Raw genomic sequence first — 23,598 nt, 5'->3', positions numbered from 1 at the left:
AAGAAGCTGAAACCAACTCACTGGTTATTTAATTATTGGTTGTAATATTCTCTGAGCTTGCTGATAAGTCTTCTAATAACCATCAGAAGTGATATCTTGTCCGAGCTTGCTGTCTTTTAATAACGATAAAATAATGATTTTGATCCAACGAATAAATGATTTTATTACAGTAATTATATTATAAATTATCTCTTTTAATAGCAAAACACCAGCTGACTGTTTCAAACCAAAATCTCATAGTCTGTCTTATTAGCAGACCGGTTTGACATTACGCTCTTATTCAAACTCGCCAATCGCATCGATTGATGTGTAAACTAGTATTGATAGAAAACTAGTCGTTGCAGTCCAATAATCTAACCTTTTATGAAATTCTACATATGCTATGTAGAAAATAACATTACTTTCTTTCTAGTAGGACACATCTTAATAACGAAAAAGACTAAATACAAAATGTTATCACGAGAAAAAGTAACAGCAACAAAAACAGAAAAATATCACTTAAATGACTTTAACAGCTAGTGCTTGACTGGAACAGATAGATTATTCTGATAAACAATTATGAAGATAAATAAATCATTCGAACATGTGAACAGTAAAAGTTAAATTTGTTAAATGTTCATTGCGTACAAATTTTATAGTATTCCCCGTTAATGACGTCTATCGTCTTTTTTAGTCTATTTTAAATAAGGGTTTGTAAGATCATCACCCATTGTATAATTTGCTCGCTAAAACAGTTAGCGATTATTTTAGGTTTACTACGATGTACTATGTGCAGTACGTACCATAAGGAGTTCTTACCTTCGAGACAGATGTATAACATAAACATTGAATTAAACTTAAATGATTTTACGGTAGCTTACTAAACATATACTTACAGCCAAGTTTTAGCAGGTATTTTACTAAATTAATTTTCAACTATGAAGTTTAAAATTGCCATTGGCTAAAATTTTATCACATATCTGTTTTTGGTTTTATTTTTATCATAACTTATAACAAATAACACTAAACTGATATAGAGAGCAAGCAGCATATCTCTTTCAGGCGTTTACATTTTGACAAATATCATATCGACATCTTTATGATTTCGATCGCAAAAAGGATATGCAGTATATGGTAAGAGAAGTGGGTGTAATAAGAACAGCTTAGTCTTGCGGGTACGTGCTCTGATTCGCAGACTTGCGACTTAAATTTCGCAAGTTAAAATCCACTATGAAGGTGATTTTTTGATGCAAAAACTATCGCTATAACTGAACAGATAAATAGAGATCTATATATAATTATATAGAGGAATATTTAACCAAAAGATAGAGTTTTCATAAAAGAATAAAAGAGAGTACATGGACAGCCATCGGCTTGAGCGTGAATGACTGCTTTATTAAACGGTGGTGTAGGAAATTTCTTGCTTTTATTTTTGTGTATGACTGGAAGTGCATATGCATTCCAGTACCAGAGTGTGACTGTATAGGTTACTGCTGTAATTCAAATTATCTCTGCATCTAAGTGTTGAAATTGGTAGAAACGTTCAGTTGCCAATATAGGTACTATAAATTCCACTGTCATACAGCCCACGACCAAAGTGATATTGGAAAAAAGAAGGGGTACTGATGGTTAAGAAATTCAATATTAGCAATCAAATGGCACTGCTGTGCAATAGGATAACTGCAATGGTAGCTGTAACGTACTGGGTGTGGGTGTTATTATATACAACAAACAGCAATAATGAAAGGAAAAGATTATATGTTTATATCTCTTCCCCTGCAATAGGAGAAATGCAATATTGGCCAATATTAGAAGTAAAATGCACTGATATTATTAGAATAACCAATATTATTAATATAGTAATAGTATAAAACCAATGCACAATTTTGTTTACATTTAAAAACGTCATAGTTAGCGATATCAAGAAGTTGTGATATTTATATAGATTTTTAGAAAATCTGTACTACGTAGTCATTGTTCTGTAGTCATCCAAACTTATAATTAAATATCGTAATAATCTCATAAGAATCGTTAAAAAAAATATCATCATTTCCTTTACTTACACTGCGTTGGACATCAGTTAGAATACCAAAGTACAGTGCACCCTCAAGATACGATGTTAATCCGTTCCAAGACTGGAATCGTATGGTGAAAAAATCGTATGTCGGGGTATAGAAAACATTGTAATTATACAATGGAAAAATACAAGGTAAAAGTCGTCCAAAATTTTATAAAAATGCGGTACATATTGAAAATAAGTAACAAAATAGTATGTTAATTTATGTTTTAGTATGTATTTTGAATTAGTTTACTGAATTTCAACTTATTATCACGAAGTTTTATCTTTCAAAAGTTTCTGTCTTCACTTTCATTATAAAATTTAGCGTGTCTGGTTGAAACCTTTTTCAACCAGAATTCAATAAGAAAGGCCGAGCGATGCAGTTATCGAAAGCGGCCTCGCACACACCTGACCATTTAATGGCTACCGAAAAGAAAAATGAAATTTTATTTACTATTATACAGGACGTACATACCTTTGGAGTAACGTGACTTTAGCTGGTACATGTAGCGAATAAAGCAGAGAAGAGGTAAAACCGTATCAATGTTAATTATGTTGCTGTGCACTTGAAGGTTAATTTAATACATAATGAAATGGAATTTTTAGCAGGCAAAAAAAAGTTGTCTAGTCCTGTCCAATTTTTCTTATGATTCAAAAGAAAAAATGCTGGTGCAATGCAGAAAACTGCTAGCTAGCTAACGCTTGTAGAAGGATCCAGAGAAGGTGCTACAGTAGTTTTTCTTGTATGAAATGTGCACAAGAATCAATGTAACCATACGTACAAAGTTTGTACGTATTTATACACTAGAGGACAAGGCTTTAACAAGTTTCAGAAAGTAATGTGAATGCATCAACTATCTTGAGTAGCTAGTTATATGAGTTACATACATGCGATGAATTGTATTCACATAGGAGATAACAAGTCCATCTGCAAAGACATGGTTAAACAGTAAAATAAAATATAAAATCAAAAGGAAACAAATAGAATGAATCAAATGTGAAAAACATACCACACAAGAGATAAATAATGTATATTTTACATGTATTGTTTTAATGTACCATTCCACATCAGTAAATTAAACACTTGAAATATTTCTGCCAATGTGGGGGTTTTCTGTATCTTCTACCTCCTCGCCTTTACTAATTGGTTGCTCCTTTTGAATGCTAATCGCGTGCATGGCCTTCTAACTCCTTCAAATCTTCAGTCGTAAGCTTCTTCTTGTGCTTGCTTTAATGGAGTTCTTGTTTTAATAATAATTGCAAATGCTGATTGGTTGCGATCATATTTCTTGACAATGTTAATAATACGGGTGCCGTCTTCTTATTTACGACATCCAACTTTGTTGACATAGAAATCCTTTTTCTTTCGTTTTGTATCAGTCTCAAATTCCATAGCTAACGAATTAGATGTAGATACTCATAGTTATATACGTATGCTGACTAAAAGTTTATAGTAAAAGATATTATAACGCTACAAATGAATATTTCCTCTGCCTTGAGTATTTTACACGAAATTTTCCACGCGGAATTCTGAAATGAGAGAAGTCGATCATCGTGTCTCTCCTAAACGTTCTGAAAATGTTTTCGGCACACTATGTTTCGGTGTCTTTTTTTATTCCGACGTGCTTTGTGAGCACACCGACCGCCAAATTTTAACTCGGGCGAAACTTTTCTCACAATCGTATGGTGAAATAAAATTCGTATAGCAAGGTGAAGATCTCACAATGTTTGACTTCGTAAGGTGAAAAAATCGTATATCAGGGTAATCGTATTTTGAGGGTACACTGTACTGTACTCAAGTGTCTAAATTGTCAATTTGAAATCGGCAAAAATGAAACGATTTCAGTACTCCTATATTAATTACAGAAACCGTCGACAATGCCATAGACTGGTGAAATGTACACGTTATTTTTTCGCGAAATGCGCACGATTTAATCGTTCTATTCTCTGTCGCCCAGCGTTTCAATTTCCGGTCTTAACTTTTATTAAACCAAGCTTTTCAAGCGTTTTGTGACGATTTTCGTCCAAATAAATCTGTCTATTTGTGTATAATCCGATCAGATGGGTAAGTTATTAGGTAATTTCGATAATTTACAAAAACTTGGTAACATATTTAAATAGGCCTATATGTGTTTTGTATTGTTATTATACTTTAACTAATCTATAAATCGATGGTTAAATTTGTTGATGAAATTTTAATACAAGGGTTCGTCTCATTGTTGATGAATAATTTTCGTAAGTTGTGTGCCCATGCATTTATCATAAAAACTCCCAAACTTTGCATCCGCTTGTTTGGTCATGGGATAACCATAAATCTGATCTATTCATTTTAGATAGGATAGTTCTATTGCTAAACACATTTATCTACACGTACATAGTATCAATCAGAATTAGGTCATTCTTAAAAAAAGGTTAATAGTGCAAACTAGAGATATATTGTTGGAAGTTTTATATGATAAAGATCAGGTTTACACATTTGTATAAATATACAAAAAAGCAAAAGATCATACATTAATTAAAATGTAAAGAGCAAATCTCTTAAGTATGTTTGTATTTATTCTCATACCATAATTAGAACAAGGGTATATGTTAGCTGAAGAGAGATTTACTAATGAGGGTCTATATATATATGTGATATCAGAGCCAGCGATAGTATACTAATCCATCAATCAGGGTATGCTAGTGACTCAAAAAGGCATCACATTCAATGTTGCTAATAGGTTGGTACTTCTATGTAATCATATATAAGGTGGTAAGGAGTTCCAGGCTCTTTCCATCTGATAAGCAACCTGCCAGTCTTCACAAGCAGTTAAAGTAAAAGGTGAAAAAGGGTGTAGTTCCTGTAAATGCCCAAACCAGCTTGTGGGTGTGTAGAGTTGACAAACTAGCAATATTTCAAATTGTGGATAAATATGAGCAAACAAATAGTTGAACATTTAATGATGGATTAATCTCTGCAGCTTTTTTCGAATAATGGCTATCTTATTTAGTTGAATATTTGATACAAGCTGTAATACAATATACAAATCTACCGTGTATAAAATAATTATGTAATCAGATTAATGCGAATGTCAGCAGGTAAGAAGATGCCAAAAAATAAGACCTATGTTTTGAATAAAGCTGCCCTTAGATTGACCATCGGCTTAGGAGGTTCACCTCAGTGGCTTGAGGTTCACTCCTTAACATAATGAGATTATTACTTTAGAGTTGGTAAGTGCCCATATGCTGAACAATTGATATCATTTAGTAATATAAAGCATTAGAATAACTTTAAAAAACATTTTACTACGTATCTAACTAAAAAGCAGGTAAAGTTGTAAAACATCAAACATCACACCCAGTGTATATGCGCTTAAACTCATCTGTTAATCTACACGCCGTCTTTCAGTTTGGAATTGTAGCTTTTCCGTCTGCCTTGTCGCCCTTCCGTCGGAAGTGGTTGCCTTTCGAACCAAAAATGCTGTCTAAGTGTCTGTCGCCCTAGCGACTGTTGCCTAGCTGTCTATAAACCAAGCGCTTTTGTTACCACAAAACAATATTTAAAAAAATATAGCAGACACGCTTACCGATAATGCAAGCCTCCAGCTCAGTCTTTTGTAACTGCGTATATACATAGACTCTTATAATCACAAAAGAAAGAAAGCTAAAATAGATTTTGGTGTAAATCATTGCGCGTGATATACAAGATAATACCCTACGGGGGTTGACTTGTCAGCAAAAGGGCTTCCTAATATGCAAGCACAATATACAAACTTATACTTTTCCGCTAATAATTGAAACAGAAAAGTTCAAACAAAACCTTTTCGGAAAATTCCAACTCAATAGTCTTTATTCATAGATTAAGATTTGATATAAATAGTTTGTTTTAAGGAGTGCGAGGCAATGCTCCATATTTGAAAAGTCAGAAGGTAATATAGTTATACAAACTGGGTGGCAAGGATTAGTGTTACTCTTCAATGATTGGTATTGATTCCATGATATAATCTTCAATGATTGGTATTGATTCCATGATATACTATTTTTAGAAACAGCCATGATGCATAAATAATCATTAAGACTGAAATTGCTAAACAATAACTGAACAAATACACTGCAAAAGCCTAGGTGCGGCTATAGACATTATAACTAGGTTCATGTAATGTAACAAGAAACCAATAATATACATATCTATTAGCTCCTCAGATATGAGTTCATTAATTCATCTCTATTTACTTGTACTCAACCAAATAATAGGTAAGGTGATATGCCACTTGCTTCGGTATGCTTGTCTCTAAGCAACTAACAAAGCGTTATGCCTAAAGCAATAACACAAGCAATGCTGTCAATAGTGTTGAATAGACACTCTTCAGCACTAGGCTACAGCTGTTTCTTAACAATGCACATACGATTTGATCCCTTTTTTAACGGCACATGCACATCGTAGTAAAATACCTTATGAGAATTATCACAAATGTTTTCTATTTTCCTATAAACTATTTCACTCTGTTGTGTTGTTGCAGTAGCTAGGAGGGCACATTTGCCTATTCTCTCAAATGTTTTATATAACTATAATATAATCTATCAAAACAAAAAATACATTGCATATTTTGTGGATGCATGGGCATGCGTATTTTGCAATATTTCCCAATGCTATTGGAACCATGAGACTTTCAGACAACCAGACCAAAATATAAATTTAAACAGTCTTATTAAATATTGCGTTAGGTTTTTATAATACTATCTACGTCCAAATTACAGTTCATATAAAAGGCAAAGTTTTTTATTGTATTTTTTAGATTAAACCTTTTGTTCAAGCCACTAGTAAAGTTCTAGCAAAGGAAGAAATGCAAAAAATAAAATATGATTCCATCTCAACATTCATTTATTTCCAGCCACAGTTTCAGTTGTTATCCGCTCAACCATACCAAGAGACATTCCGTCACATTTAAAACTGCAAAATGAGCTGCTTGAAGCATTTAATATATTTACTTCACCATATTTGTTTCAGCTACTCATGTGCCTAATTGCAACCAACTGTATCTTCAGCCTTATTATAGTAGCAAGGGTTGAGTGTGTTTTGTGATTCTAATGGATTTTTAGCTCGGTGAATTGAATGTCTGACAAAATGTTATAAGATTTATTCATTTTATACAGTAGAGAGTCTGAAATTAGGAAATTTTCTAAATTAGCCAGCAATCAACAAGGTAAAGCTATCATCCTTCATAGAGCTTTATTTAGTAATATAGAGCAATATTTGTTATCAAGAGTGTGTTCAAGGCTGCACTTCGAATACATGTGCTTGTAAAGACAGCATTTATACTTCAAATTGCAGAAGGAAGATCTTTGCATAGTGAGATAATGTCTCAGACATACTGTTTGATCAAATCATTAAGTAAAGATTTAGCAGTAGCCATAAAAGAAACAATTGTTTAGAAATTGGAGTTGTCTTACTACTGAAAACTTATGATGTGGTTCACTGGATACAACTCCTTGTTTTGCAAATGGTTTATTGGTTGTAAAGCTAGAATATTTGCTTTGTTAACTAATGCAAGAAGTTTGCTGAAAGAACAAGCTGAATGCTTCAGATGATTGATAACAAATAAAGAGGGGAGATAAATCTAAATAGTACATCATATCTAGAACATGTTACCAGGTAAAATGCAATTTCACAAATAAAAAAGATTTGTTAAAAAAAAGCCAAATTGTCTAACTGTTGTTTTAATTACTAGCTTCTTCTTAACACATCTTAGTCTGTATCGGAATGTTGCCTGTTTCAGTATTTGTCTTACATGTTTCTAAATACTGTATAAACTATGATCAGAATACATGTATTTGTCTTTTTACACATATGACAAACATTGTTTTTTTTCCGTGACATTATCATACTATATCCACTATTGTATGTTTCGGTTTATGAACTTTCTATTACTACAACCTTCTATTCGTAATCCTGATTTCTCCGCAATACTATTAAACTATCAACTTTTAAAACACTTGTTCAACCCACCGAATAATTCCAAATTTCTGTTTTCTCATTTTTAATTAAACATTTAATAAAAATTTTTTTTGCTGATGATTACTAATGACAATAAAAGTTATGCATGTTTATTGATTACAATGATATTAATTCAGAGTGATTTCCACAAATAGTAAATACATGTAGTTTCCAAGTGCTAGTTAAAATTGTAGCGTAAAGTTCATGACTTTTATTTATCATTTGAAATTCAGATATCACAAAACCAACCACAATTAAAATGAAAGTGAGAACTGTTCAGAAAAAAGCTACTCAATAAATAAATAATTTGCTGAAACTCAGATACGAAGCAAGGCAGAGATACCTTTAAAGAAATATCTGCAGTCAAGTATAATTTGATGCTTACATTAGGTGTGTCGCCCTCATTATTGAGAGCAAAACTATCAATATTATAAATATTGCGTAAAATAAACCAGAGCAGAAAAATGTGATAAAGCGGAGAATGTCAAGAGTCGAGGCTCCCACCCTCGTAGCGGGCCATATCAGAAAGTTTGGAGAAGGAAGTGCTACATCAGTCTTGTATCATCAGCAGTAATTTTTCTCAGGGTTGACATGAATGATGCTAACAAAACCTCTGGTTTTTGGAGACAAATGATATCAGAATGACATCTTATACATCTTAGTCTGTATCTGTAATAAAATTGAACAGTAACCAGCTTTAGAGTGTCCAACTTTGTAAAATCAAATGCAAATGAAGCCTGCTGTTGACCAAATGTCAGCTCAAGCAGGTGATTCTATCTTCACTTATGTCAATCATAGACTCAAGTCACATGACTGTAAGTAGCTAATGTATTTAATAGTAAGTGTAAGAATTTCATACTGTAGTGTTGCGTGCCGTTATCAGAGCAGTAGAGACCGGCTCTTTAGTGACCGTGGAATCCGAGCCTTTCTGCCATTGGAGAAGGCATAGTCACCGGTGAGAAGACTTGAATGACCAAGTAAATGACTTAAAGGCTGAGCGATAAATAAATAGAAAAGTGAGTGAAGCCTAACAAAAAGCTATTGCGTAAAAAAGTTATTGTTCGCAGAACAAGCGCAGGCTATCAGCATGATTCTCAATTGTTGCACACATTTTAATTAATGTATTTACATATATTTGTGCTGAAATATATATTCTCTAGTAACTACACACTTGGTGTGTTTATTTGTTTTTTGACTGTCTTGTAGAGAGTAAAGGAGAGGGAAGTTTCCTTTACACTAGTGGCAGCAGTGTGATCGAGGATCAAATTCACAAGACCGAGTCAAAAAGCAAGAGAATCTCTGATCTCTAGCCGGCCTTGTGCTGGAGACAGCATCACCTTCCCCTAGCGGTTGATGAGCACTTGTTTGAGTGAGTTGTAGTAAGTGTTTTCTTGAGCTTGGTAGGTCGCGTTGCGCAAACAAGGTCGACCGAGTGCTTGGTGAGCTTTTTATAGTAGGAAAGAAATTTTCCTGAGCTTGGTAAGCCATACTGCGTGAGTAGCGTTACTCCCCTGAGCCTTTCCCGGTAAACCTCGGATGGCTGAAGCTCGAGAAGCGCAGACCTAGGAACAGCCCAGCTGGCCGAGGTCCTTGAACGGCTAGTGATGGTACCCAAAGTTCAGGCCTGGGTCTATCAGTTCAAGGTGCCTCAATACTCGGGATCAGGGAATGTCGAGTATTTCGAAATATCAGCCGGTTCCAAGAAGTAGCCGGAGCTAATGCCTGAACAAAGAAGGCTAGCCTGCCACATCTCCAAAAGGCCCTGAAAAAAAGGCTGAAGATGGCGGACAAGCCGACAGCGGATGAGCTACTTTTGCCATGCCTTGAGCCAGGTTTGGCCTCTCATCCAGTCAGCTTCGCAACAAGCTGAGCAACCTGAAGCAAGCCGCAGCAACCTCCCTCCTGGAGCACAGCTGCCAGGTAGAGAGACTTGTTTGGGTGGCATGTAGAGGTTTGCTTGGCCATTATAGTCACCATGGCCAAAGAGCTATTCTGCAGATAGGTCAACCATGCCGGCCTGCAGAGACACCTCTTGGCTATGCCTATGGCTACTCTGACAACAAAACAGGAGTGCCGGGATGAAATTTTTGCAGATCAAACCTGCTGGCCAAGGGGCTACCGGCGTCCGGGTCATTAAAGAAGCTCTTGAGGAGTGGGCAGCTGTAATTCAGGGCTATACAGTTGGCCAGCTAGCCTGGCACATACAGCAGCTGACGCAGCAGATGTGGCAGCTGCACCAGAAAAGGATGGCCAGAAACCTCTTTATGGCCAGCCCCGATAGTGCTCGGTCTGCCAATCCACTATTAGGAAAACGACCGTCTGGCAGACTCACGACTTTGCTCACTCTAGGAGTCTAAGGTGAGTAGGATGATCAGCCTACTGTGACTGACCTAGTACTGGCCAGGGATGACAGTCACAGAAAGAAGACCGATCAAGAGCTGTGTGGTCTGTCAGGTGGCAAAACACAGTGCCGCTGAAACAGCCGGCAGCAAGCGTAAACTCCATGCCAGGTACCCTTAGCAAAAAGTGGCCGTGGACCTGGTGGAACCGTTGCCTAAAACTTCGAAAGAGAATAAGCGGATCCTAGTACTCATGGACCACTGTTCGAAGTGGCAGAATGCCAGAGCCCATTCGGAGGCTCTAGCTTCAATGATGGCGAATGCATTGGATGAACGAGTGTTTTGCTACATGAGTTTACCAGAGCAGATGCACACTGACTAGAGAGCGCAGTTTGCGAGTTAACTGATGACCAAACTGTTTCAACTCTGGTGGGTCAAAGGAACTCACACTACCCCCTATCACCCATAAGTCAGCAATGTTTTTGAGCACAGTTACCAACAGCTAGGCGGCTTTCTGCATGAACTATTTCTGACTCATGTTCAGGAGGAGTGCAACAAAATGCTCTCTCAGCTGATGCGAACGTATCACAGCATGCCACACTTATCCACTAGAGGAACGACTGACTTGCTGATGCTCAGAAACAAGTTGCGGCTTCCTTACCAACTAAAGCTCAACCCACCACTCTCCGAAGTCCAGCCTTCTCATGAATGCATGGTGGAAACATTGTAAAAGCTGGAGGAAGTACACACAATCCTCTGAGAGAAGGAAATGGCTATATAAAAAAAACCAAAGAGCCTTCACTGTATGCAACAAGAGACTAGATCTGACTTCTGACTTAGAGAAGAAGACGATAAGACAACCCTAAGTTAAAGCTAAGTTTGTGGGACCTTTTCAGGCTAAAAAGGTCTGGCCAAACCACATTTGTCTGATAGAGTGACAGGACCAATTCTATGTGCAGAGTGAAAGCTGGCTCAAGCCCTTCCATGCCTACCCGAAAAAGCTTGGACAAGCAGCAGTCACCATGAAACAATGAAAAGGGTCCAACATAAAGTGGGCAAAGGCCAAGAGGCAGAAGGAACAACTCGAGTTGGTGCTGGCCAAGCAGAGAGCAAGTGCTTATACTTCTCTTGCTTTCAGTATAAAGCTGGAAGACTGGCTGCAAAAACTTTGAATAAACAGGAGCACGAGAGGCAGTAGGAGCGGTAGAAGCATGAAATTATGGGAGAGCCAGCCTTGCACGCAAATCCCTCACCAGTCCAGTTTTCTAGCTTAAGGAAAAAGGCTTTAGGTGCTACTTGGCATAACCTCCAAGCAGCTCGGAGCACTTATAGCCATTGGACCAGTACGGAAAGTTGAAGTGGCTATTAATGGTAACAGCAAATCAGGATGGCCACGGGCGTAGTGATACAGGGGCCTTGGTGAGCAAGAAAGCTGGGGGATTAATGAAACAAGGTCTTTTATTTCTGCACCTTCTAGTGAACCAATTATCTCATAGAGGCACAAAAAATCACTACAGATATCACTCTTTAACCTAATTGAAACACTCCTGTCAATGTGACTATGGCAAATTCAGTTGAGACTCTCCACTCTTTAGCAGAGATGTTGCACCTGTTAGAGCCTGTGGAAACAGGAAAAGAGGAGTTGATGGCCAGCTTGCTGAGATCGGAAGAGGAGACCGCAACTAGCTGCATCAGAGGGCACAGCTGACCTTCTTGGCAACTCAAAGAATGCTCTAAGCTGTTTCCTCCGGCTAATCTGTTACCGGCAAAGAGGCTAAAGTTGAGACACACCTGGTTGACAATTTAGCCTCTATTGGCCAGATGATAACTGCCCGCATCATGCCTTTTAAAGAAATGCTAATGAGCTCACCAGCTAAGACAACCTTGGAGCTTTACAGGCACCTCAACTGGGTGGAAGAGGTAAAGAAGGCGGAGTTGGCCAAGTTGGCCGAGCCACCTAACATCTCATGCATAACTGAAATTGAGTTCATTCAATCGCTGGCCTGCACGCAACCACCTGTGCAGTGGCTGTGTGCCAAGTTGGCTGAGCTACGATCCACAAGGGAAGAACCAAGGCCAAGAGCTTTTCATCAAACTTGAGCTGCCGCAGCGCAACCAAGCCCGTCAAAACCTGGAGCACTCGACTCACCTTCCAGGAAGAGACCAATGCCAGCCAGCGCAGTGACACTGCCAGAAGATTCTGGGTCTGCCACCTCGACCCAGAAACAAAGAAACAAATATCATAGCTTAACATTGACATAATCTTTAAAAGCGCTAAACAAATAAGACGAGTGAGTTAACAACACCAGTGGTAAGGTCCACCAAAGTCAGTCATGGGAAGATAAATCTAAATTTACCTAAACCAGTTCAACCAACTCTGCACTGATAATACTCTTCAACATTAGTGATAACATTGCTAACCTGAGCACTGTTTGTGCTTTTGTCTAAAAAAATCATTTCAAAGGAGCTTTGTGGAATTTCTAAAAAAATAATTGAACAGAAATAATTCTACAGTAAAGACTGAATTTGGTAAAATTGTGTTGCGGCAGACTGCTGTGACCAAGGCCGTACGGATAGGCCATGTTGTCACCATGGACATAGGGCCTAGCCTTCAAGACACCGAAAAAGGCCCGGCCATCGTTAGTGCATTAAAGCTACCGAGAAGAAACCGGGAGGAAACCATGAAGACTGTGAAAGAGAAACCAATCGTAAAACAGAGGAAAAGGGTGGACCTTAATATGAATATAAAAGTATAAAAGGGAGTCTGGCTTCTCAATAAAAGAAGAAGACGAGGGTACTGTTATATATTGTTAGAGTTATCATATCTTTATTAATTAGTAATTGATAATCAGTCTGGATAAGAGTCGTCTACCCTTCTTCCCATGATGCTACAAGACCTTCCCATGGTGCAACCAAGAATAGCACTTCCTGAGGATCTGATGAAATGCTAGAACGCTAAATAAATTACGACTGTAACATTAATCTTTAACGATTGACATCATCTAGATAGTTTAGGGCTGGCCAGCCATTAGGTTTCATCATCAACTAACCAGACAACATTTAGGTAATTATCACAACTTATAACAGGTACAACCCAAATCTATAGGCAAAATTCGTAAAAATTTTCTTAGGAAAAAGGTTTGGCCAAACCATACCATACACAGTAAAACGGCAGGGCCAGTCCTTGGTGCAAAATGAAACCAGGCTAAAGCCGTTCTATGCCTGTCCTGAAACGCTTGGACAGGCACCGGCCACCATTGAGTCAAAAAGAGGGCCCAACATGAAAGGGCCAAGGGCTAGAAGACAAGAGAAGAAGCCGAGTTGGAGCTGGCAAAGCCAAGGACAGAGGCTTACACTTCCCCTGCATTCAGCAAAGAGCTAGAAGGCCGGTTGTAGGAGCTCCAATGGAGCCAAGAACTAAAGAAACAGCTGGAACAGCAAAAAAGAGAATTTCCAGAAGAGCCGGTTAAGCCAGCAGGCCTCGCACCAGTCCAGCTTCCTAGCCAAGAAAGAAAGGCATCTGGTGTTATTAGGTACAACTCCAGTAACACTTTTCTGTGTATATATGCCCCTGCTGCTATCAGCGTGTATCGAGATACCAGCTGATGGCTCCCAGGAAGACCCACCAAACTGCTGAGAGTGGCAACTCCGTATACCTGATTGACCGAGCCTGCTGCCAATCCTTTCTGCATGCTAGAGGAAGGCCAGTTGACCTAGTTGTCATCGGTCCACGCAGTCAACTTTCCTCCTTTTGTTTATTGTCGCCATTTTAGAAAATTGGGCGACTCATTCAGTCAATTACTCATATTCTAATTTGCTGTTTTACTTGAGCCTTTAGATCAGTGGTTCCCAACCTTTTTTTGACCGCGGACCGGTCAACGCTTGACAATTTTATTGCCAACAGGGTAATTAAAATAATAATCATAATAATAATAATAACAGCAAATGTAGATACAGGAAATTATAATTTTAAATACAAGTTATATGTAATTGTAAATTTAATACATGTACATAGTTTGTTTCGACAAGTTTTTTACGTTTATCCATTTTATTCCTTTTATGGTTGATAACAGTAATTTTACAAAAAGTTAAAGGGAGATCTTACTTTCAATGTCAATTTACATTGGCTCTTTTCATTTTTTGAACAGCATTATCTACTCTGCATCGGAAAACTATTGCAAAATATTTTATGTACCTAAAAGTAAAAACAAAAAATGGCTTTACTATTTGTATTAGGAGCGGGTGTCTGTCTGACCGCCCGTTGCCTGGGTTTGAGGTTAGGACAAAAAAATAGCTTTCGACAAAACTAAAACTTGTGACATCAACCCGGGTAACCGTTAAAGTAGCCTGGGCATGGCTCTCGTTGGGGATTGGGAGAGAGAGCCTGGGACACATAGTGAAAAAAAGGTAAGATAACTTCTGCAAAACCAGAGACATATGTTACATATGACGCTCAGACTGATACTAATGGAACCGTGTTGTTAGATTCGGATCTCACGATGTATTAGATGTGGCGCGTTTAAAAGCCTATTGTCACGGTCATGTGACTTGATCTAGTACAAAGCCCTATATTTTAGATAAGCCGGGTGGTTACGTAACACCCGGATTAATTATAAAACGATAAGAACCATAGGTTATTATTCTCTTGCGTTTTCACGTTAGCAGTTTCGTTTTCTATACTGATAAAAAATGAAGCGATTCAAAAATTACTATCAAAGCTAGGCATAGTCACACTGAGACTAGAACAGTTTCAAGCTTTACAACATATTATTGCAGGTTTTGACCAATTTATAGTTCTTCCTACTGGCTTCGAAAAACATATTGGCTTTCAGATGGCACCATTTTGCAGTGGTAGGTTCGAGTTGTTCATAATAACTGTCGCGAGTAAACATAATACTCGCGAGTAAAATAAAACTGAGATTACTTTTTACTAGATAAACTTTTCTTTACTAGCAGTGTGCGATTCATTTTCGTTGTTCTATTACTATACGTTTGCTATGTTTGTATTGTTATTGTGATTTTTTTATTCAATTGATTTAATTTCTTATTATATTTAAATCAAAACATAATGAATTGAACATATGAAATAACATAACTCTTGTGATTGATTTATTATGCAACCAACATTTCATACTTACTAACCAGCGTTTGTTTGCTGCCAATTCAGATTTAAAATAATACATAATACTCGCGTAGATCATAAATAAGACCGTCACATGATACTCCTTCGGAAATAACGATTGTGATATTAGCGACTTCAGAAGTTGACTTTTAGAGTTGTCTTCTCCGCGTGTTGCTATGTGTCCCAGGCTCTCTCTCCCAATCCCCAACGAAAGCCATGCCTAGGCTACCGTTAAAGCATCACTGTCAGATTGTATCACACACGCCAGAAGCCGAATCTACTATATAAACGGAAATCGTTGTCTGTCTATCTATCTGTGTATCTGTCCACTTTATAGAGTACCGTACTTTTCCGACTCTTTGCCGCTACTTTTATATAAGGGCGTGTCTATTCTGTGGTTTTTTCACTGCTACGGTGCATTGACGGGAATCTCCGGTTAGTACACGTCTCTATTATAATACGTAACTTGCTATTCATCGTAGGGATGGACGATAAATACTGATATGCTAATAGTATGAGTTTTCTTCTCGATATATTGAGTCACCGATAACTCCCAAATATGAGCAGTATAAATAAATTATATGGTGGTCTTTTTTTCGATTCGATCGTACGAAGCAAACTTACCGGTAATTAATATGTGTAGTAACGGTAAATAAATTATAGAAATTAAAAATTAAAATTGAAATTAAAAATTTCTTTTTCCATTCGGTCGAACGAAGCTAACCGAACTAATATGAATACTAAATATCGTAATTTCGTAATATCGTAATATGGACTATTAGCCGCTACTTTTCTCTGACGATTTGAGCCAAGCGGCTTATATAAAGGTGTGGCAATTCTGCTGTTTTTCTTTCACCGCTCGAGCGCATTAACCAAAATCCCCGGTTAGCACGCTTTTTAAACGGCAAATTGTCTGTGTATTAAGCGCCTTTCCTGAGTTCTGCGGCTTATACAAAGGTGTCTATACAGCTATACAAATGTACTATTCATTAAATAAAATAAATTAACGAGTAGTTATTTACATGCAATTAATATTTACTGCCAACGTGTACCGAGAAGGTCCCGTAAACGTTTGTTTCTTGGAGCCACTGGAAAAACGCATTTCTCACCTACTAAATTTCCACATCAAAAAGGTAAGTGTTTCTTATACGATGTTGTATTGTCTATGAATTGCCACATCTCCACTACTTAATAACGTTGGATTTGCCGCTGTTCGTGATAGTGGGTCATGTTCATTTCCTTCAGCAGCCGAGTTACTAATTTTTTTCCAGCTACGAGTAGGCCTACTGTAACTTACTATTACAGAACTTTCACGAGTACTCCGAGGGTTGCGATACGCTATTGTGAAAAGAAAGAGAGCAGCTGCTATCGACTTACTGTCACCCTGCATCAGCCATGACCAGCTATACGTCGCCTGCTCAAAAGTAGGCACACGCCGAAAACTGTTTCTTCATACGCCCGACAGAAAAACCAAAAATGTTGTCTATCCGCATGTGTTGCGTTGAACTAAGGGAGAGAGAGAGGGAGAGAAAGGGAAAGAAAGGGAGAGGGAGAGAGAGAAAGAGGGAGAGAGAGGGAGAGAGGGAGAGCGAGGAGGAGAGGGGGAGGGAGAGAGAGAGGGAGAGGGGGAGAGGGAGAGAGAGAAGGGGAGAGGGAGAGAGAGAGAAGGGGAGCGAGAGGGAGAGCGAGGAGGAGAGGGGGAGAGAGAGGGAGAGGGGGAAGAAGGAGGGAGAGACGGAGAGAGGGAAAGAGGGAGAGAGGGAGAGCGAGGAGGAGAGGGGGGGGGGGGAGAGAGGGAGAGAGAGAGAAAGAGGGGAGAGAGGGAGAGACGGAGAGAGGGAGATGTAACTGCATAGTTGGAGTTGTTTTACAGTATGAAAGACAACTCTCAATAAACCTCCTGCTGTACAAGAATCTGATCCCGTTGACGGGTAATGCAGCTAGTCTACTATATAAACTAGAGGTGGAACGAGACAGGTTTTTTAAGCTCGAGACGAGACTCGAGACACTCTCTTGTAAAAATTCGAGACTCGAGACACGAGACAGTAAAATAATAAGCATTTGGTGATGATTTCACTACACAAGTACTAGCTACTTGGTATATATAAAATTAATAAAACTCTTTTTAAATTGAGTTTTCACCTGGTGTAAACGAATTAAATACAACATTTTAATAGTGATATGCATGTAGTTTTTGTAAACAAATGTGACACAAACAGCTCTAAAATACCGAAGCTCAAATATTCTAAGAATTTTGAGCTTGATTGATCATAATTATTATAAACATATTGCTTTGTACATGTATATTTTTACCATCTATTGAATAGTTCTTACTTTTTAATGTAATGTGTAATGAAACCGATAGCCGTCGCTCTACAAAGAAATACCGCAACTAAAAGAACACACGATAACACTTTCAATCTTATCGTTTCATTAATGTTAAGTTTTGTTTGTGTATTAGCTGTAGTATGTGAATTATATTTAAATTGTACTCATGAAATTATATTAATTACTGTATACATGCACATGTATATTCTTATATTGAGCTAACAAAACGTTATTGTTAACCGAACACGGACTATGGTCGACACGGCCTTTCGTTCGTTTCTCCGTGTCCGGGCAAGTTTTATCCGCGATTGGTAGTATATACGTAAAAGAGGCCCGAATTTTATGAAGGGCAGTTGGTGTTTAGACACGATACGATAAAATACAGACATTTTACCCGCAAAAATTCTTATTTATTAAATTGGATTATCCGAAGAGTAATTAGATACGACCCGGTATCTGTTTTAAGGACACAGAACCGAACTAAAAAATAACAGGGCCGTTGTCCGGACTACATGATTAGACTCAGTGGCCAACATAATCAGTAGCAACAGGTAGTAACGGACCGGGTAAAACTTTAAAGGCAGTCGCCCGCAATCCATTACAATATATGGAGTTGTTGCTACCGCAAGAAGCCATGTTTTAACAACCGTGCGCAGGCGCTTTAGTTCTATTTCCTGTCTCGAGTTTGGCAATAGTTAAGTCGAGACGAGACCGATACGAGACGAGACAGGTCGATACTCGAGACGTCTCGTGTCTCGTTCCACCTCTAATATAAACGGCAATCGTTGTCTGTCTATCTATCTGTCTATCTGTCTGTCCGCTTTATAGAGTACCGTACTTTTCCGACTATTAGCCGCTACTTTTATATAAGGGCGTGTCTATTCTGTGGTTTTTTCACCGCTAGGGCGCATTAACGGGAATCTACGGTTAGTACACGCCTCTATTATAATACGTAACCTGCTATTCATCGTAGGGATGGACAATAAATACTGATATGCTAATAGTATGAGTTGTCTTCTCGATATATTGAGTCACCGATAACTCCAAAATATGAGCAGTATAAATAAATTATATGGCGGTCTTTTTTTTGGATTCGATCGTTAGTTAGTTAGAAATCTTTTAATTTGCTGATAACAAAATAACAAAAAGCTTCTAATTGCAGGCATATTATCCAATAAAACGGAAACTGTAGAAGAATCCTGAATGCAAGATAGTAGTGAACAATTCATATTTAGTTTGAGATTATTTGTGTAAAAGTTAAAAGAAAATTTACATGAGAGGATGACTTCAAATAAGTAATGCAGGATAGCTTATACAAAGATAAATTGATTGAGATGTACTAAATACAAGGGTTCAGGGCTGAAGAATAGATCCTCTATGAGTATTGATTGTGGCAAGATTGTAACAGATTCGATCGTACGAAGCAAACTTAATTAATATGAGTAAGTAGTAAAATTAAATTAGTAGTAAATATTAGTAGTGAATTAAATAAAATTTACTAATCTTTAAATAAATTAATGAGTAGTAAATTACATCTAATTAATATTTACTGCCAACGTGTACCGGAAAGGTCATGTGAACAATTGTTTCTTGCAACCACTAGAAAAACGCTGTTCTCTATCTACTATATAAATGGCAATCGTGCTCTATCTGATTGGTTGTCCGCCTTATAGAGCGGTCTTTCCTTTTATCGTCGTACGAACTTCGGTCGTACGAAGCAAACTGAATTAGGTAATATGTGTAGTAACGGTAAATAAATTATAGAGCGGTCTTTCTTTTTTCATCCGGTCGAACGAAGCCAACCGAATTAATATGAGTACTAATTATCGTAATATCGTAATTTCATAATATGGACTATTAGCCGATACTTTTCTCTGACGATTTGAGAAAAGCGGCTTATATAAAGGTGTGGCGATTCTGTTGTTTTTCTTTCACCGCTTGAGCGCATTAACCGAAATCCCCGGTTAGCACGCTTTTTAAACGGCAAATTTTCTGCCGTGTTTAAAAGCACCTTTCCTGAGTTCTGCGGCCTATACAAAGGTGTCTATACAGCTATACAAATGTACTATTCATTAAACAAAATAAATTAACAAGTAGTTATTTACATGCAATTAATATTTACTGCCAACGTGTACCGAGAAGGTCACGTAAACGTTTGTTTCTTGGAGCCACTGGAAAAACGCATTTCTCACCTACTAAATTTCCACATCAAAAAAGTAAGTGTTTCTTATACGATGTTGTATTGTCTATGAATTGCCACATCTCCACTACTTAATAACGTTGAATTTGCCGCTGTTCGTGATAGTGGGTCATGTTCATTTCCTTCAGCAGCCGAGTTACTAATTTTTTTCCAGCTACGAGTAGGCCTACTGTAACTTACTATTACAGAACTTTCACGAGTACTCCGAGGGTTGCGATACGCTATTGTGAAAAGAAAGAGAGCAGCTGCTATCGACTTACTGTCACCCTGCATCAGCCATGACCAGCTATACGTCGCCTGCTCAAAAGTAGGCACACGCCGAATACTGTTTCTTCATACGCCCAACAGAAAAACCAAAAATGTTGTCTATCCGCATGTGTTGCGCTGAACTAAGGGAGAGAGAGAGGGAGAGAAAGGGAGTGAGAGAGAGGGAGAGCGAGGAGGAAAGGGGGGAGAGAGAGAGGGGGGGAGAGGGAGAGAAGGGGAGAGAGAGGGAGAGCGAGGAGGAGAGGGGGAGAGAGAGGGAGAGAAAGAGGGAGAGAGAGAGGGAGAGGGGGAAGAGGGAGGGAGAGAGGGGAGAGACGGAGAGACGGAGAGAGGGAGAGAAGGAGAGAGAGAGGGAGAGCGAGGAGGACAGGGGGGAGAGAGAGAGAGGGAGAGAGAGGGAGAGAAAGAGGGAGAGACAGAGGGAGAAGAGGGAGGGAGAGAGAGAGGGAAGAGAGGGAGAGAGACCGAGAGAGGGAGAGAGGGAGAGAAGGAGAGAGAGAGCGAGGAGGAGAGGGATGGTGCGGTGTTTTATGTAAACTTAGCCTGCTGGTGGTGTCATATTACATACTAGTACGCTAGCAGCCATGTGTGCCTAAGGAAATCGTGAAGTGTAGGCCTACCAATAAAACACATCTGACAGTCGCCTACTATTATTCAGAAGCACCAACAGTTCATGCCAAAAATCATGAGTTTGAATCCCATATGAATCTATTTTCCAAAGTTCCAACCATCAGGAAAAAAGATTCGGGCAGATGGTCACGGCTCTTGTTGCAGTAAAGAATATTTACTGAACGAGCCAGTTATCTGGTTTAAAATTCAAAGTTGAAACTGATTGGTTTAAAATAATTGTCAGTTCGGTATTTTATCTCTGATCAAACGTTGGAAGAATTTTTCAAGAATATTACATTTTATTTCTTGATTTTAGTTTCCATGCCTGTTGAGAGAGTTCATCATTGCTTCAATATTGTACTCGACTGGTGATCCAAGTTACAAGCAGCATTTCACTTCATGGCTAGAGACCGGTATGTGTACACTACTCACACCACCTCATTATGGCTAGATAGTGGTATATGTACACTTTACTCACACTTTCTCATCATTGTGGCTAGTTTATATGTAATGATAATCTTTTATCACCTAACGAGGTGTTGTTAGAAACATAGGAATGCATAAAAATTGTTCAATTTATTCTCTCAAATTTCAAGCCTTTATTTCATACTAACACTGGCTTGGAGAGCAATTTGACTCAAATTCCATTGATTTTATTCTTTGACAAAAAAGTGACAGTTTTCTTAGTTTCTATTCATTTTTATATGATTGTTATCACTTAATTCTTTGACGCACATTAGTTTAAGGAATTTTTTTTTTACATTTTCGCATAAAAGAAAACAACTTTGTCCTAGAGATTTACTATCGCAAATTTTTATTGCTGGCATATTCAGTTCAATTCTTTTTAGATATATGGCAGTCACTAACTCCGTGTTTTCTTATATACCAGTAACACCATAGAATGATAACGGTCAAGTTATGAAATTGCTAATGATGAAGTTGTTGCACTTTATATTCTGCTACTCAGTTGAGAATGAGTGCTGTACACGATCCAAGTTTTTTTTTACGAAAAGACAATATTACATTGCATTTTCTGCAATTTTTTTTGAAAGTACATTAAATAGAGGATATTCCAATCTTCTGGTTGTCAAATTCTTTCAAAAAATTTGTTCCATAATTCTGTGCAATTGTTTAAGCAACTTTATGTGAAGGCTCATAACCATAGGTTAGGAAAATTAATATTACGCTCGCCTTTATTAGCTGTTCTATATCTCTATTACAGACTGGTATGGTAGTACTACGGAGTGTGATGTGGAAATGTGGAAGACTGGTTGGTCTAACGAGGTTGTAAAACAAAGGAGTAACTTACCTTCATTAGGAGACACTGACACTATATACTAGTACAAATACAGTTTTAGTTAGCTATTGATAAGGTTATAAAACAAAGGAGTAACTTACCTTCATCAGGAGACACTGACACTATATACTAGTACAAATACAGTTTTAGTTAGCTATTGATAAGGTTATAAAACAAAGGAGTAACTTACCTTCATCAGGAGACACTGACACTATATACTAGTACAAATACAGTTTTAGTTAGCTATTGATAAGGTTATAAAACAAAGGAGTAACTTACCTTCATCAGTAGACACTGACACTATATACTAGTACAAATACAGTTTTAGTTAGCTATTGATAAGGTTATAAAACAAAGGAGTAACTTACCTTCATCAGGAGACACTGACACTATATACTAGTACAAATAGATTTTTAGTTAGCTATTGATAAGTTTATAAAACAAAGGAGTAACTTACCTTCATCAGTAGACACTGACACTATATACTAGTACAAATACAGTTTTGGTTAGCTATTGATAAGGCTATAAAACAAAGGAGTAACTTACCTTCATCAGGAGACACTGACACTATATACTAGTACAAATACAGTTTTAATTAGCTATTGATAAGGTTATAAAACAAAGGAGTAACTTACCTTCATCAGGAGACACTGACACTATATACTAGTACAAATACAGTTTTGGTTAGCAATTGATAAGGTTATAAAACAAAGGAGTAACTTACCTTTATCAGGAGACACTGACACTATATACTAGTACAAATACAGTTTTAGTTAGCTATTGATAAGGTTATAAAACAAAGGAGTAACTTACCTTTATCAGGAGACACTGACACTATATACTAGTACAAATACAGTTTTGGTTAGCTATTGATGAGGTTATAAAACAAAGGAGTAACTTACCTTCATCAGTAGACCCTGACACTATATACTAGTACAAATACAGTTTTTGGATAGCTATTTATAAGGTTAGGTTATTCAAATTTCCAACAGCACCATTACAACACTAAACCTTCTCAATGTTGCTCTCGGGTGTTTTATTAGGAGAATACCTAAACATAGAGTATTAGACTTTTGATGTTCAACTATTCTGTTCATTAGACCATCCTGTGTTCAACATAACTTCCTATACTGCTAATAGAATAGTGCTATGACATCACAATTACTAACTATTCAAAAAGAGCCGTTAATCACTTGGACAACTTATCATTGATCAGGCTAGATATTCTATGATGCCATCGGGTGAATTATTTGTTTTTAAATAATTTTTTTTATATCATTTTTTTATTTGGATGGGTAACAGCTTATGACAACATGAATTATGTTATATTTTAACTGTGAACCAAAGCGTGGAGAGATTTATTCCTTATGCCAATTGGTGCTTACTCGGTTAAAGGCACTACTTGTGCCTATTATCACAAGCCA

General features: G+C 37.6%; 1 protein-coding gene across 2 annotated transcripts in view; it reads left to right on the top strand.

Annotated features, from left to right (window-relative positions):
• LOC137391668 (uncharacterized) overlaps positions 1–22,134 on the top strand; it is a 102,785-nt gene extending 80,651 nt beyond the window's left edge. For both annotated transcript variants that reach the window (XM_068078184.1, XM_068078186.1), the window contains exons 6-7: positions 21,194–21,290; positions 22,100–22,134. In XM_068078184.1, the coding sequence (XP_067934285.1) occupies positions 21,194–21,249 (56 nt within the window). In that variant the 3' untranslated portion in view covers positions 21,250–21,290; positions 22,100–22,134. The remainder of the gene's footprint in view (positions 1–21,193; positions 21,291–22,099) is intronic.
• The last annotated feature ends 1,464 nt before the right edge of the window (positions 22,135–23,598 follow it).

This window comes from Watersipora subatra, chromosome 3, assembly GCF_963576615.1.
Source record: "Watersipora subatra chromosome 3, tzWatSuba1.1, whole genome shotgun sequence".
NCBI classification, from domain to species: domain Eukaryota; kingdom Metazoa; phylum Bryozoa; class Gymnolaemata; order Cheilostomatida; family Watersiporidae; genus Watersipora; species Watersipora subatra.
This window is presented reverse-complemented; position numbering and strand designations above follow the sequence as displayed.